General features: G+C 44.8%; 1 protein-coding gene across 2 annotated transcripts in view; it reads right to left on the bottom strand.

The window, feature by feature from the left end:
* LOC137524324 (3-oxoacyl-[acyl-carrier-protein] reductase FabG-like) overlaps positions 1 to 13,361 on the bottom strand; it is a 34,631-nt gene that overhangs the window by 5,042 nt on the left and 16,228 nt on the right. Inside the window, exons 1-4 of one of the 2 annotated variants that reach the window (XM_068244056.1) lie at positions 13,292 to 13,314; positions 10,937 to 11,107; positions 5,907 to 6,085; positions 1,375 to 1,468 (exon numbers count right to left, since the gene is read on the bottom strand). In XM_068244056.1, coding sequence (XP_068100157.1) covers positions 1,375 to 1,468; positions 5,907 to 6,085; positions 10,937 to 11,107 — 444 coding nt within the window. In that variant the 5' untranslated portion in view covers positions 13,292 to 13,314. Of the gene's footprint in view, positions 1 to 1,374; positions 1,469 to 5,906; positions 6,086 to 10,936; positions 11,108 to 13,291; positions 13,315 to 13,361 lie in introns of those variants that run through there. The other variant, XM_068244055.1, reaches the window with a different exon arrangement.

The following is a 13,361-nucleotide window of genomic DNA, read 5'->3' as shown; positions in this document are numbered from 1 at the left end:
AGTCTCTCACCTGCTCACCCGTAATTCATTTATGATAGAAACTCCACCCCCTCCAGCAGTAAGACAGCCGCAGCCATGTTTCCTGAAGTCTTCTTCCACCCACCTGCTTGCCATGCGTTGCCCCTAGCTCAGCAGCAGGGCCGGGCCGAGGCATAGGCTGGAGAGGCTCCAGCCTCAGGGCGCAGTGTAGGAAGGGGCGCAGAATTCATTCAGCTGTCATTCCTAATTGTGTTTGAAGCAGAAAGAAATAAAAAAAGGGGCTAGATAGCAGTGACTGCAAGCCAGATAACTAGATATTAAGGTGTTGGGGAGGTTGTGGGCCCTGTGGCCCTCTTAGTCTAATAGCAATCAGTGTGTGACGGTTGGGGTGGGAGGGATGGAGGGGCGCACTTTGCTGTCTCAGCCTTGGGTGCTGGAGGACCTTGTCCCAGCTCTGCTCAGCAGCTACCAATTAGGCCACAACTGATGGGCTGGGCAGGGCCACGGCAGGCAGGTGGGGGTGGCCACAGAGCTTTAGAAGACTTCAGAAAAATAATGCCATGCCGGCTTTGCTGAGGAGGGAGCAGGGTTTTTGTCATAGATGAATTACGGCCAGCAGACCCTCACAACAAAGGTCCGTGATTGCCTTGAGGGTTTAGGCACCCTCCTACCACCTACAGCTCTCACTCTGCCCATTCAGCAACAGCCCTTACAGCAGGGGCCAGATAGAGGTCTCCTTCACCTATTGGCAACCTTCAGCATTTACTACATGGGCTCCGTATGCTCACTGACAGCCCTTATTACAGGGGCTGGATGTATATGCAGCCTAGTTATTCTCCAGCAGTTCTCATCCTCACTTTCCCCTCATGCAAAAACACATAATGCTTCTCATAGCATAATACAGTTTATTCAAAATGTTAACTGGTTAAAACACTTACAAACTTGTGGCTAGACACAAAGCTCAGAATATTAGAATGGTCTCTCCCCAGTGTGCTGCTCTGGATCAGCGCTCTAGCATTCGCCTCCGCTCGTATCCTCCTTGCTCCTTTCTCCACACTGCCACCACCAGACTCCTCCTACTAGTGCACATAGGACCTACCTACGCGTTTCGTGCATCAGTACTTGTCAGGTGCTCTGAACTAGTGCTTGAACCTCCCCCCCTATATTACCCCTCTCCCTACAATTCTTCCAAAAGGAAAAATATCCATCATCCCAAGTGAGGCTACGGGAGAGCTCCAGCTTCACAGTAATCATAAGACATACTTTATTTATGGCACAGTTATGCATTACCAAATCTACTTTTTGCTCAAAAAAGCTGAATACTTGAAAATATCTTACCCTGTTTTAGTAAGGAAAAGAACTGTACTCCACAATGGCAGACTAAGTCTCACTCACCGATCTCATGCCCACAACGCTGGACACATTAACAATGTTTCCTTTGGTCTTGACAAGATGAGGTATGCACAGCTGAGATAGGTGAAGGAGGGACCTACAGAAAAAACAAATGGGGGAGTTATTTTACTGCTGCACCCATTCCCTCTCCCTGAGCGTTTTAACTACTTAACGACCACTCCACGCCAATTGCCGTGAACGCGGCGGCAGCCCCAGGACCGCCTAACGCCGATTGGCGTGCAGTACTGGGGGCGTGTTTTGCAGGAGATTGCGCATGCCGCTGCGCACACTTCTCCGCTTGAATGACGGAGCTTCAGTCCGCCATCAGTCTCCCAGCGGCCATCGCTGCTAGGAGACTGTTAGATGGTTAAACCGCCATCTATTTACTCGGTACAGTGCTGCAATCTATGGCAGCGCTGTACTAGGGACAGCCGTGTGGCGGCTGTCCCCCTGGGCGGCAGGGAAATGATCTGCTGTCATAGGCTGAAGCCTATGACAGCCGATCGCACTGATTGGCTGGCGGGGGGAGAGAGGAATACAAAATCAAAACAAAAATGTTATTTAAAAAAAAAAAAAAATGAAGACATAAATATTTATAAAAAAATAAAAATAAACATCCTGGGAGCGATCATAGCCCACCAACAGAGAGCTCTGTTGGTGGGCAGAAAAGGATGGGGGGGAAATCACATGTGTGCTGAGTTGTGCGGCCCTGCAGCGAGCCCTTTAAGCTGCAGTGGCCTTAATTTAAAAAAATAGCCTGGTCACTAGGGGGTTTCAGACCGTGGTCCTCAAATGGTTAATCACTTAGCCTGAGTGTATATTCCGCTTCTAAAACTAAAATATAAAAATAATTAAAAAAAACAGGAAGGGACCATTAGACGTTTGGATCTTAAGAGACGCTCAGTCCTGTGGAAAACTTCTTAATCTCCTCACACTCTTAAATCCTCCTTACTTTTCATCTCATGAGAAAGAACCCCTCACAGCATGATACAGTTAAAAGCAATAAATGTTATACAAAAAATTGCAATCACGTGCCAGTAGGAAAGTTTTCCACATAGGGTTTTATGTTGGGCCCTCCCTCATGCATTTCCTGGGTTAGGCATCTTAGTGGCGTCCGCCCTCACCTCTCTTTAAAACTTCCTCTGTGAAGCAATGTTACTTCCTGATAGCCACATTAACTCCACAGAGGTGGAGGGGTGCACCTTCTGTAGGCCTGCCTCCTCTTGGCTATTCTGTGCCCCACTGTAAGGCCCGCTTCACATTAACTTTTGCCAACGGAACCGCACAAAAAATGCTTCAGGCCCTAATCTCCCAAACCGTTTTGCTCAGCGGAATGGAAACGGAAGGTTTTGCACCGCAATAAGAACCAATGAAAACAAGCGTTTTACAACACACTGGCTGTAAAATGGACCGTTTTCACCGGATCCAGATGGCCGGATCCGTATGGCCGGTTCCATTGAAAAGGGCAAATGAGAACTGAGCCTTACTCTCCCGTCCTTATGGACTGCCTAACTATAACCTCATGCCTAGTGGCTATCTGTAGCCCTGCCGTAAATTCCACAGACATGCCATCTATGAAATGACCTGAGCCATGCCCAAAAGGCATACTTTTACAGATATTCAGCCTCATGCAGAAAGGGAAAAAAACAACAGATTCATGAAAAATCCTCATTTTTTCTTCATAAAATGACTCACAAATACAGTGGAACCTTGGTTTGCAAGCATTATTCATTCCAGAAACATGCTTGTAATCCAAAGCACTCTTATGTCAAAGCGAATTTCCCCATAAGAATTAATGGAAACTCAGCTGATTCGTTCCACGATCCAAAAACAGTTATAGTAAAATAGTATAAAATAAAAATGTTACTAGGTATAACTAACAGCATCATTGCCATCTGTTGGGCTCACCCCAGCATTTTTTAGGGGAGAAGCTTTACCAAGGAACTTATCCAATGACACTTACTTTTGGCGATTTCATGGAAATGTGACATTGTACAGTCCCTACACTCAGATTAAGTACAATCCTGCAGTGCCAAGGAGAGAAGAACCGCCGGCTCAGTTGTGATGATGTGACACATGGATATTTTTTTTTTTGCTTGTATAGTATATCAAGTCAAAATTTCACAATATTTTTTGCTTGTATTGCAAAGTACTACATTGTACTACTACCAATGCAGGGCCGGGCCGAGGCATAGGCTGGAGAGGCTCCAGCCTCAGGGCGCAGTGTAAGAGGGGCGCAGAATTCATTCAGCTGTCATTCCTAATTGTGTTTGAAGCAGAAAGAAATAAGGAAAGGGGATACATAGCAGTGACTGCAAGCCAGATAACTAGATATTAAGGTGTTGGGGAGGTTGTGGGCCCTGTGGTGCCTCTTAGTCTAATAGCAATCAGTGTGTGACGGCTGGGGTGGGAGGGATGGAGGGGCGCACTTTGGTGTCTCAGCCTTGGGTGCTGGAGGACCTTGTCCCTGCTCTGTACCAATGTATTTCATTCTGAAATCTGTTCCTAGTGTGTGGCACACATCAGATACATTCCTATCAGATTTGACCTGACAGGCATCTGACAGAAATCTATCTGATGGTCAAATCTGCTGCAATTCTATAAGTGTATGGCCACCTTAACTTTACTCTTCTTATGATTGCCTATGAACTCCTGGATCACCCCTGATCAATGTACTGTATAATAGCAAATGAGTTTTCTTGTGATGAGTCGCCATCTTGTGGTGATATGGTGATAAAGACAGAAGAAAAAAAAGGACTTCGGACTGTGATGTTCTTTAACACAAGTAATTTTGCTAACTGTTAATAAAGATTAACAAATTTGCACATTTTTGCCCAATAGTAAAAATAAACTCTTTTGAGCAAATAATAAAAACAAAATCAAACAGACGGTTTTTCAATTCATTGGCAGCTGTATGGCAATTTGTGGTTTTGAATTTGCCATTGAGTCCATATCCATTTTATGTTCAGAAGAAAGCTGCATATCAGTATTTAGCAATTTTTCTGTTCCATTGTAATTATTATTGCCTCAAGATGTACAGCCCTCATTTGGTATTTATTTCAGGGTCATCCAGTATGGTGTCTTTGGGCTTTCTTACCTTGCCTGTGGGGTCACTCTGGGATCCATTGCCATAGTGACTGTCCATCTTCTGCTACCAAAATAGTTTTGACCCATTGAGGCATGGCCTCCGCAAGACCTCTAAATTTGTTTTGCACCAAGACACTTGCAGAAAGATCCTTATATGTCTAGGTGGGAGGTAGGGTCTCCATGATTCAGACATGTTGTTCCGCAGATATTTGTTCAGATTAAGATTCAACTCTGAGAAATCAGAGGTAAAAATTATGTGGTTCATTAGATCAGGCCACATTGTTTGATGGGCCAGTTCTGAAGTTTGCATGCATTTTGTAGGTGTTTTTAGCAGTGGTCAGCATGGGCAATCTGAAGGCAATATGCAATTCACATTTTTCACCTGAGTTTTCTCCTTGGTAATATTTTCACAGCATGTCAATAAAATGCCCTTTAAACCACCAGCAAGCAACACAATGCTAAAAATTATTCTGAGATTACATTTTTGTATATTTTTCAATTACAAAGTGCTGAAAAGTTATTTTGAAGAGAAGATGAAAAATTATCTCCTATGAGAAAAATATAATTGCATATGGGCCTGGATCTCTTTACCAAGGCAGAATAAGATCATTGGGTTGTCCTTCCTTGGGCCACTTCTGGCAGGTACTAATTGCTATATGCTGGGGATACCTTCTTCCCTTCCCCAAGATTTAAAGTGGGACTCTACTCCCAAAACTAAAATTTTAGTTAGTATTGTAAAGGTGCATAGAACATTTAAAAGCATTCCCTGTATGTAAAAATGTTTACTTTCACTGCAGAGAGCAGTACAGACTTGCCTATCTCTAGTCAATTAGCAAATGTAATTATTGCCAGCTAGGAGACACTCTCTGTCTGTGTCTTCACACTGCCCTCTCCTTCATCCTTCTGCTGAATAGACAGGCCCTGGCAACAGCCGAATCAGCAGAAAAAGAGAGGGGCAGAGTGAAGACACATGCAGAGAGGTTCTTGCCAACAATTATCACATTTTCCAATTAGCCAGAGGTCTGGAAGCCTGTACTGCTTTCTGCAGCGACAATACATGTTTTTACATACAGGAAATGATTGGGAATGTTTTCAAATGTTCTTTTATGTACCTAATGGTAGTAATTAGAATTTTAGTTTTGTGAGTATAATCCCATTTTAATATTTTGGAAACCCAGTGATTTAGTCATCACAATTTGGCTTCTATTAAAGTTGCTCAGATCCTGAGGCTTGACCAGTTTCCTAGTTCGTAACCAGAATATTAATGACTTTCATGAAGTGACTATTCCTTTACCACCTACAATATTCCACCCACTCATTTTAGAGGTGCCATTGTAACAAGATACATTAATTAAAGTTATTAACTATTTGTCAGGGGTTTTAGAAGTTGTGACTGACCAGTGCACATTGCAAGCCTCCTCTAAGTTTAGATGTGCCCTTCTCCTTACCGTACATTAGTGTTCATTAAACGGTCATAATCCTGCAGTGTGGTGTTCTCCAAGGTCCCTATGGACAACATGCCACTGTTGTTTACTAGCACATCCAGTTGTCCATAATGTTCTACAGTCTTCTTTACTATTTGTTGGACTACAGCTTCATCTGTCAGATCTCCAGGGACCAAGAGGGGCTGTGAGATGGATAGACCACATCAGAATTAGTTTCAGATAATAGAGAAGGAAATACAGAAGATGAGACAGCATGCATACACTGGATTTATTCTGATATCTGCTCTAGATGGCCCGAACCTCTGATTTTAGGTTCGCCAACCTACCGCAAAAGTTCGGTTCGCGCGAACTTTTGCGAACTGCCATAGACTTCAATGGGGAGGCGAACTTGAAAAATTAGAAAAAATTATGGGGAGGGGAGGAGGATAAGGAAGTCTGTCGAGCAGAAATACCTATTTTTAGGCAGGAATTCGTTTGGTGAGGAAAAACAAATTGCATTCCATAGAATTCTGCGGCATTCCACATTTTTCCGTGGAAATTCCGCCATAGTGGTATAGCAATCACCAAATTCCGTCCGGAATCACAGAATTTTTAATTCCACGGACGGAATCCAGCGACCATCCCTAGCAGGAATGGTTGCATAGCCACCTAGCTTTTCATCCTTCCCAGGCCATGTAGTTGAAGAGATGAGTGAACTGTGACACCACACTTAAAAAACAAACAAAAAAACAGCAAACAGAGAAGCTTCCCCATATTGGAGCATTGGATTTGGTAGTTGTAAGACACAAGTAAGCTTTAGGTTAGCAGGAATGGTTGCATGGCCACCTAGCTTTTCATCCTTCCCAGGCCAACTAGGCTGGATTCAGCCTGTAGTGTTGGTAGTATAGTGGTGAGCATAGCTGCCCTCCAAGCAGTTGACCTGGGTTTGATTCCTGGCCAAGGTATGTTACCGTGCTTTTGACATCCTACACATCCCTGGAAGACAAGATCCTCCGGAGGAGGAGGGAGAAGCTATTGTGGGGTGCTATATAAGGTATAACAAAGAGCAAGCTAACAAGCCTACAACAGCCTAACTAAGCTTTCCCTAGCAGAGTCTGTCAGCAGCTGTCCCTTAACTAATTACTGTAGGCAGACGAGTGAGTAAAACAGCCGGAGAACCTTGCCTTTTATAACGCAGGGTGGGGCTCTAGGAGTGAGTGTAGCCTGATTGGCTACAATGTGCCTGCTGACTGTGATGTAGAGGGTCAAAGTTGACTCTAATGGAGCATTGTGGTGGCGAACCGAACTTTCGCAAAAGTTCGCCTTCACTGGCGAACGCGAACCACCTAAAGTTCGCCTGGAACCGTTCGCGGGAGAACCGTTTGGGCCATCTCTAATCTGCTCCACCTATGGTTTTTATCATAATACACAAAATATTTGTGGATTCTATTGGGCTCCTTCAGGGTTCCTAAAAAGAGTTAGGCCTCTTTCCCACCAGGACGTTGCGTTTTAGGGGACATTATGGTCGCATAACGTGCCCCTAACGCAACGCCTGGTGGTGTGTTGGAGGAGGACGCCAGAGTGAGCCGCGTGGTCTCCGTGGCGCTGATTGGCTGGCGGGACCACGTGATGCGACAGCCAATCAGCGACCGCTCCAGGAAGACAACACTGCAAGTGCAGTGAATATTAAGTAGCCATGTGCCTGGCTACATTAGCGGACTCTCCCCACCTCCTCTCCGGCAGCATATATATAAAAAAAAAACATTACTGAGCATGTGCACACAGTCTAATGTGGCTAAAGCCGCATAGAACGTACTGCATGCTGCACTTTCCCAGAACGTGCATCGTTACACTGTAACGCAACTTGGGCACTGTGAACAGCCCGTTGATTTTTCATGACTGTGAGTTGGGCTGCGTTACAGGCTGCTCTAACGTGCGCCTGTAACGTCCCACTGTGAAAGCAGCCTAAAAGAACAAAAGATCAAAACAGTTTACTTTACAGATAAAAATGATATTAGAAAATGGAAGTCTACAGAACATAAGGGTATAGGCCCATTTGCATTTAACTTTCTCTTTCTAAGTTTTCTCCCAGGTGATATTTTTAAACTTGTCAATAAAATGCCTTTTAAGCCACCAAAAAGCGATAAAATACTTTTAAATAAATTATTTTATAAATAAATAAATACAATTATTTTAGTAGTACTTTTTCACTTAATTTTTGTTACTTTTTCAGTTGAAATGTGTTAGAGAGTTATTTTAAATATAAGATGAAAAATTATCTCCCAGGAGAAAAAGTGAATTGCATATGGGCCTGTATTGATGGATTAAAGAGAGTCTGAAGCGAGAATAAATCTCGCTTCAGCTCATATATATAGCAGGGGCATGTGTGCCCCTGCTAAAACGCCGCTATCCCGCAGCTTAAAGAGAATCTGTACTCTAATATTCTTACAATAAAAAGCATACCATTCTATTCATTATTTTCTCCTGGGCCCCTCTGTGCTGTTTCTGCCACTCTCTGCTGCAATCCTGGCTTGTAATTAACAGTTTTAGGCAGTGTTTACAAACAAACTAACCAGCTTCTAATAGGCTCAGCTAAGCATAGTGTGTGAGTCATTCACAGTGTGCAGGGGGCCTGCAGAGGGTGTGTATCGCTTCTACCAATCACAAGCAGCCCTGCACATTCCACACAATCAAGCCTTAGCCCACAAACAGGACAGAGGAAAGATACATTGATTTATTACAGAGACAGTGCAGTTAGGAAAGACTGCAGTAAGCCAGAGCAGATAAGAACAGGCATAGGAACTTATAGGATAGAAGAACTAAGGCTGACAAATTTGTTACAGAGTCTCTTTAACGGGGGTCCCTTCACCCCCAAATCCCCTCCGTACAGCGGGGGAGCGCTTCCGCATTGGGGCAGGGCTAACCGCCGCAGCCCTGCCCCACGCGCGTCTATCAGACGCGTATCTCCACTTCTCCCCCGCCCCTCTCAGTCTTCCTTCACTGAGAGGGGCGAGGGAGAGGCGGTGATGCGCCGCTGATAGACGCGACTGGAGGCAGGGCTGCGGCCGTTAGCTCTGCCTCCAGGAGGAGCAAAATCTACGACCAAGTTGGTCGTAGATTTTGCAGGGGTGGGTTTGGGGGTGAAGGGACCCCCATTTAGCCGTGGGATAGCGGCGTTTTAGCAGGGGCTATAAGCTCTGAAGCGAGATTTATTCTCGCTTCAGAGTCTCTTTAAGAGGAAGTGAAAAGGAGGCAAATGAAAATAGGAAAGCACAAGTAAAAAAGAAGAAGAAAGATGTGTTTATTTTACACTTTATTATAAATAGGTAGGGGGTTAAAAGTTACCCTTTTGTCTATTTAGCTTGGAAGAGGTGGACATCGGGTCTCTTTATCATACCAGATTGCAGCATAAGGCTACCATCAAGGCCTACACCAGCAGTAACCTCCCATATCATGAGGTGGGATTGATCTCAGCATCCTTTTATTGGATAAGGGTAAATTTCGAAGTGGGTAGAGGAATTCTTGTTCCCTTTTTGAGATTGTCCCAAAATATTATGGACTCTTTGGGTTGGTATTGCTCAGCGAGCGGTGACTCATGTGGATGATCTTAACAATCCTTGGATTTTAAAAGCCTGCATTGGAGACAACGGGCTAATGGTGTTTGGGTGCGGGTTTATGCACTGTTTTCTTTTTTACTTAAAGAGTAACTGTCAGGCTGCAAAAGCTAATTTAAACCTCTATTCTCCTGTGTTAAACAGTTTAGAAGGAAGCCAAAAAGGCAATACTGAAGTTAAAAATCTCTCTTACTTTGATGTTTGCTGAATAGCAATCCTCTTTATTCCCAAGCTCCTAAGGAGGCCGGCAGGCCGCATAACAGATACTGCAGAGCATGCTGGGTCGGCTTCTTCTCCCTACTGCACTCCCTTGGTCCTCCCCTTCATTTCCCTATCCCACCCTAAGGCCTGGAACCCACTGAAAACCGCAAACGCAAAACGCAACCGCTAGCGTTTTGTCTGAGCGGTTTGCAAGCGGATTCATGCGTGTTTTTGGTTGTGTTTTGCAACATTGTATTTTTTTCCCCAGCGGGTGCCTAGCGTTTTGCGTTTTTATCCTGATTGGTCCTGTGAATTATTTTTCATTTTGTTACAGTGTGCTGAACCGCAAAACGCTAGCAAAACCGCTCAGTTTAGGTTTTGCTGAGCGTTTCCGCTAGCGGTTCAATACTTTACATTGAAGCGCTAACGCTCCCAAAATGCTGCACGTCCTGCGTTTGCGTTTCTGAGAAACGCAAACGCTCCTGTGGAAGTTGCCCCATCCATTAACATTAGCCCAGCGTTTTGGCAAACTGCTAGCGTATCGCAGTGCTGCCAAAACGCTGCCAAAAGCGCTCCTGTGGGTTCCAGCCCTAAGGCTGCTTTCACAGTGGGAAGTTACAGGCTCATGTTACAGCAGCTTGTAACTTGCAACCTAACTCACAGCACTGAAAAATCAATGTGCTGTTCACAGTGCACATGTTCCATTAGAGTATACTGCACGAGTCCGCTATTGTTCCTAGCCACATGACTAATTAATATTCACTGCACATTAGTGTTGTCTGGATCATGAACAATTAGGATCTTTGATCCAGATCTTTTTTGAGAGTCGAATCATCAGGAAGCAGGGTAAGGGAGGATATTACGTCACAATTGGCTTCATACAAGACAGTCAAACATGGAACCTGCCATGAGCTGTCAGGAGAATCAATCCCTGCAAATACTATATAAAAATTCTATGAAATCCAAACGTGGACAGTGAAATGCATATGTAATGTAAGTACAGCCAATATTTAGCTACTGATATGTGGTTTTTTTTCTCTGAGACCTTATACCTAACAGCTCCTCTTTAAGTAAAAAAAAATTCTCATCCCTCTTTTTTCACTTCTATCCATGCCCATGGCTACACACTAACAAACTGCTGTCAAAACTTACACCACTGACCCGTTCACTGCTGGGCCTCCACATATATTCACAGCATTTTTAAATGTCTATGGAAACCGGGTTAAAGTCAGACCCTACCTTCTTGCCTGAGGCCTCCTCGCAGCGCTGTGCCGTCTCTTGCAGCTTCTCCAGGTTTCTTCCATTCAGAGCAAGTCGGGCGTCAAGGCGGGAGAAGAGAAAAGCAGTGCCGGCCCCAATCCCAGAGCTGGCCCCTGTCACCAGGCACACCTTCCCAAGCAAAGCCACCATCTGGGAGAGAACAGAGATGCCCACATTACTCCAGCCCAGCATCAGTCATGGGGTTTCTCAGTCCCCAAATAGTTTCAAAGCTTGCCGGAAGTACTCAAATCCCAGAGTACTTCTGAAGATGGGTTTATCCATGCTGTGGATGAATGAGCCCGGACTTGCATGTGGGCAGTTCCTGAAGCTTGCCAGAAGTACTCAGGTCTCAGAGTACCTCTGAGGTATCCATACTGTGAGTACCTCCGAGGTATTCATACTGTGGATACATGAGCCCAGACTCGCATGTGGGCAGTTCCCGAGGTTGCCAGAAGTACTCAGGTCTCAGACTACCTCCGAGGTTGGGTGTATCCATACTGTGGATGCATGAGCCCAGACTCACATATGGGCAGTTCCCGAAGGTTGCCAGAAGTACTCAGGTCTCAGACTACCTCCGAGGTTGGGTGTATCCATACTGTGGATGCATGAGCCCAGACTCGAATATGCGCAGTTCCCGCAGGTTGCTAGAAGTACTCAGGTCTCAGACTACCTCCGAGGTTGGGTGTATCCATACTGTGGATGCATGAGCCCAGACTCGCATATGGGCAGTTCCTGAGGTTGTCAGAAGTACTCAGGTTTCAGACTACCGCCGAGGTTGGGTGTATCCATACTGTGCATATGCGAGCCGAATATTTATACATTACCTGTCCTGTCCTGTGTCGCAGTGATGTCACACGGGTGCCAGTGTGCTATGCGTCAGCAATGTTATGGGAACAGTGGTGGTTTCGAAAGAGGACGGGTAACGCGACACAGGACAGGTAATGTATAAATGCACATACACATACTGTACATAATATACATACATAAACAGCACTGGGAGTTTCGTCATTTGTCCCGATATTGTTTGCCGATACCTCCACACACGCAACCGACCATGATGGTCCGACATCTTCCAGCATGTCTGACCAAATAATGCAACCAATCTCATCCCGAAATTGGTTGCATTGTCGGTTGTGCATGCACTTGGCGGCACCGATTTTTTTCCGATTATGATATTCGGAATAAGATGGTTGATCGGCTGCCAAGTCGCTTGATGTATAAATCATATTTGATGTACAATCATATTTGAAACTGTATACCAGGCGTTAGGCAGGGTCACACTTGCAGAATAACAAACGTATGGGTTTTTCTGCTGCTGCGTTTGTGCGGTTTTAAATGTGTTTGCATTTTTCGATGCATTTTTAATGCGTTCTGTACCATTTGAATGCATTATTAGCAAATGTCATATTGTTCATAAACCCATGCGATAAAGAAGTGCAAGTACTGAATGCAAAGAAAGCGCACTGCAAAAACACACAAATGCAGTGGCCCCATAGAGATACATTATGTGCATTTTTGCATTTAAATATTTATATAGCGCCAACATATTACGCAGCGCTGTACAGAATATATTGTCTTGTCACTAACTGTCCCTCAGAGGAGCTCACAATCTAATCCCCACCATAGTCCTATGTCTATGTATGTATCGTGTAGTGTATGTGTCATAGTGTAGGGCCAATTTTAGGGGGGGGGGATTAACGTATCGGTATGTTTTTGGGGTGTAGGAGGAAACCAGAGTGCCCGGAGGAAACCCACACAGACACGGGGAGAACATACAAACTCCTTGCAGATGTTGACCTGGCTGGGATTCGAACTGGGGACCCAGCTCTGCAAGGCAAGAGCGCTAACCACTACGCCACCGTGCTGCCCAAAATGCATGCATTTTTCCCAAGTGTGACCCTGTCTTGTGTATTTGGGCTCATTGCTGGAAATGGGCAATAAGATGTAAACAGGTTTGGCTTGCAAGCAGAATTTATGTAAAGACGTAGCTTGAAATTTGTCCAATCAGGTTCACTTCCTGGTGCAACTGACTGGCCCAGTTAGGCCTCTTTTCCACGAACTGTTGATAGGCAGTGAAATGCCTCTCAAACTCTCACAACTGCTCACTGCTGCCTGGTAACTGCTTGTTGCTGCATGATAACTGCTTACTTCTGCCTGGTAACTGCTTGCTGAGCACACAGCTCAACAGTTTGAGGAAAAGAGGCCTTAAAATCTGCACACAATTTGCATGAAATTTACATGCAATCCAGAATTATTTGCCTCTCACTGACCATCTTTCCTGTTTGCACAAGGTAGGGAAATCTGATGAGTAAACAGGAGAATATAATAAAACACCTGTGTCTGATTAAGATCTCTTTTCCACAGACAGTTGAACTGTGTGCTCAGCAAGCAGTTACCAGGCAGC

This window comes from Hyperolius riggenbachi, chromosome 7 (genome assembly GCF_040937935.1).
Source record: "Hyperolius riggenbachi isolate aHypRig1 chromosome 7, aHypRig1.pri, whole genome shotgun sequence".
Taxonomy (NCBI): Eukaryota; Metazoa; Chordata; class Amphibia; order Anura; family Hyperoliidae; genus Hyperolius; species Hyperolius riggenbachi.
Note: the sequence above shows the minus strand (reverse complement) of the source record. Positions and strands in the feature narration are given on the sequence as shown.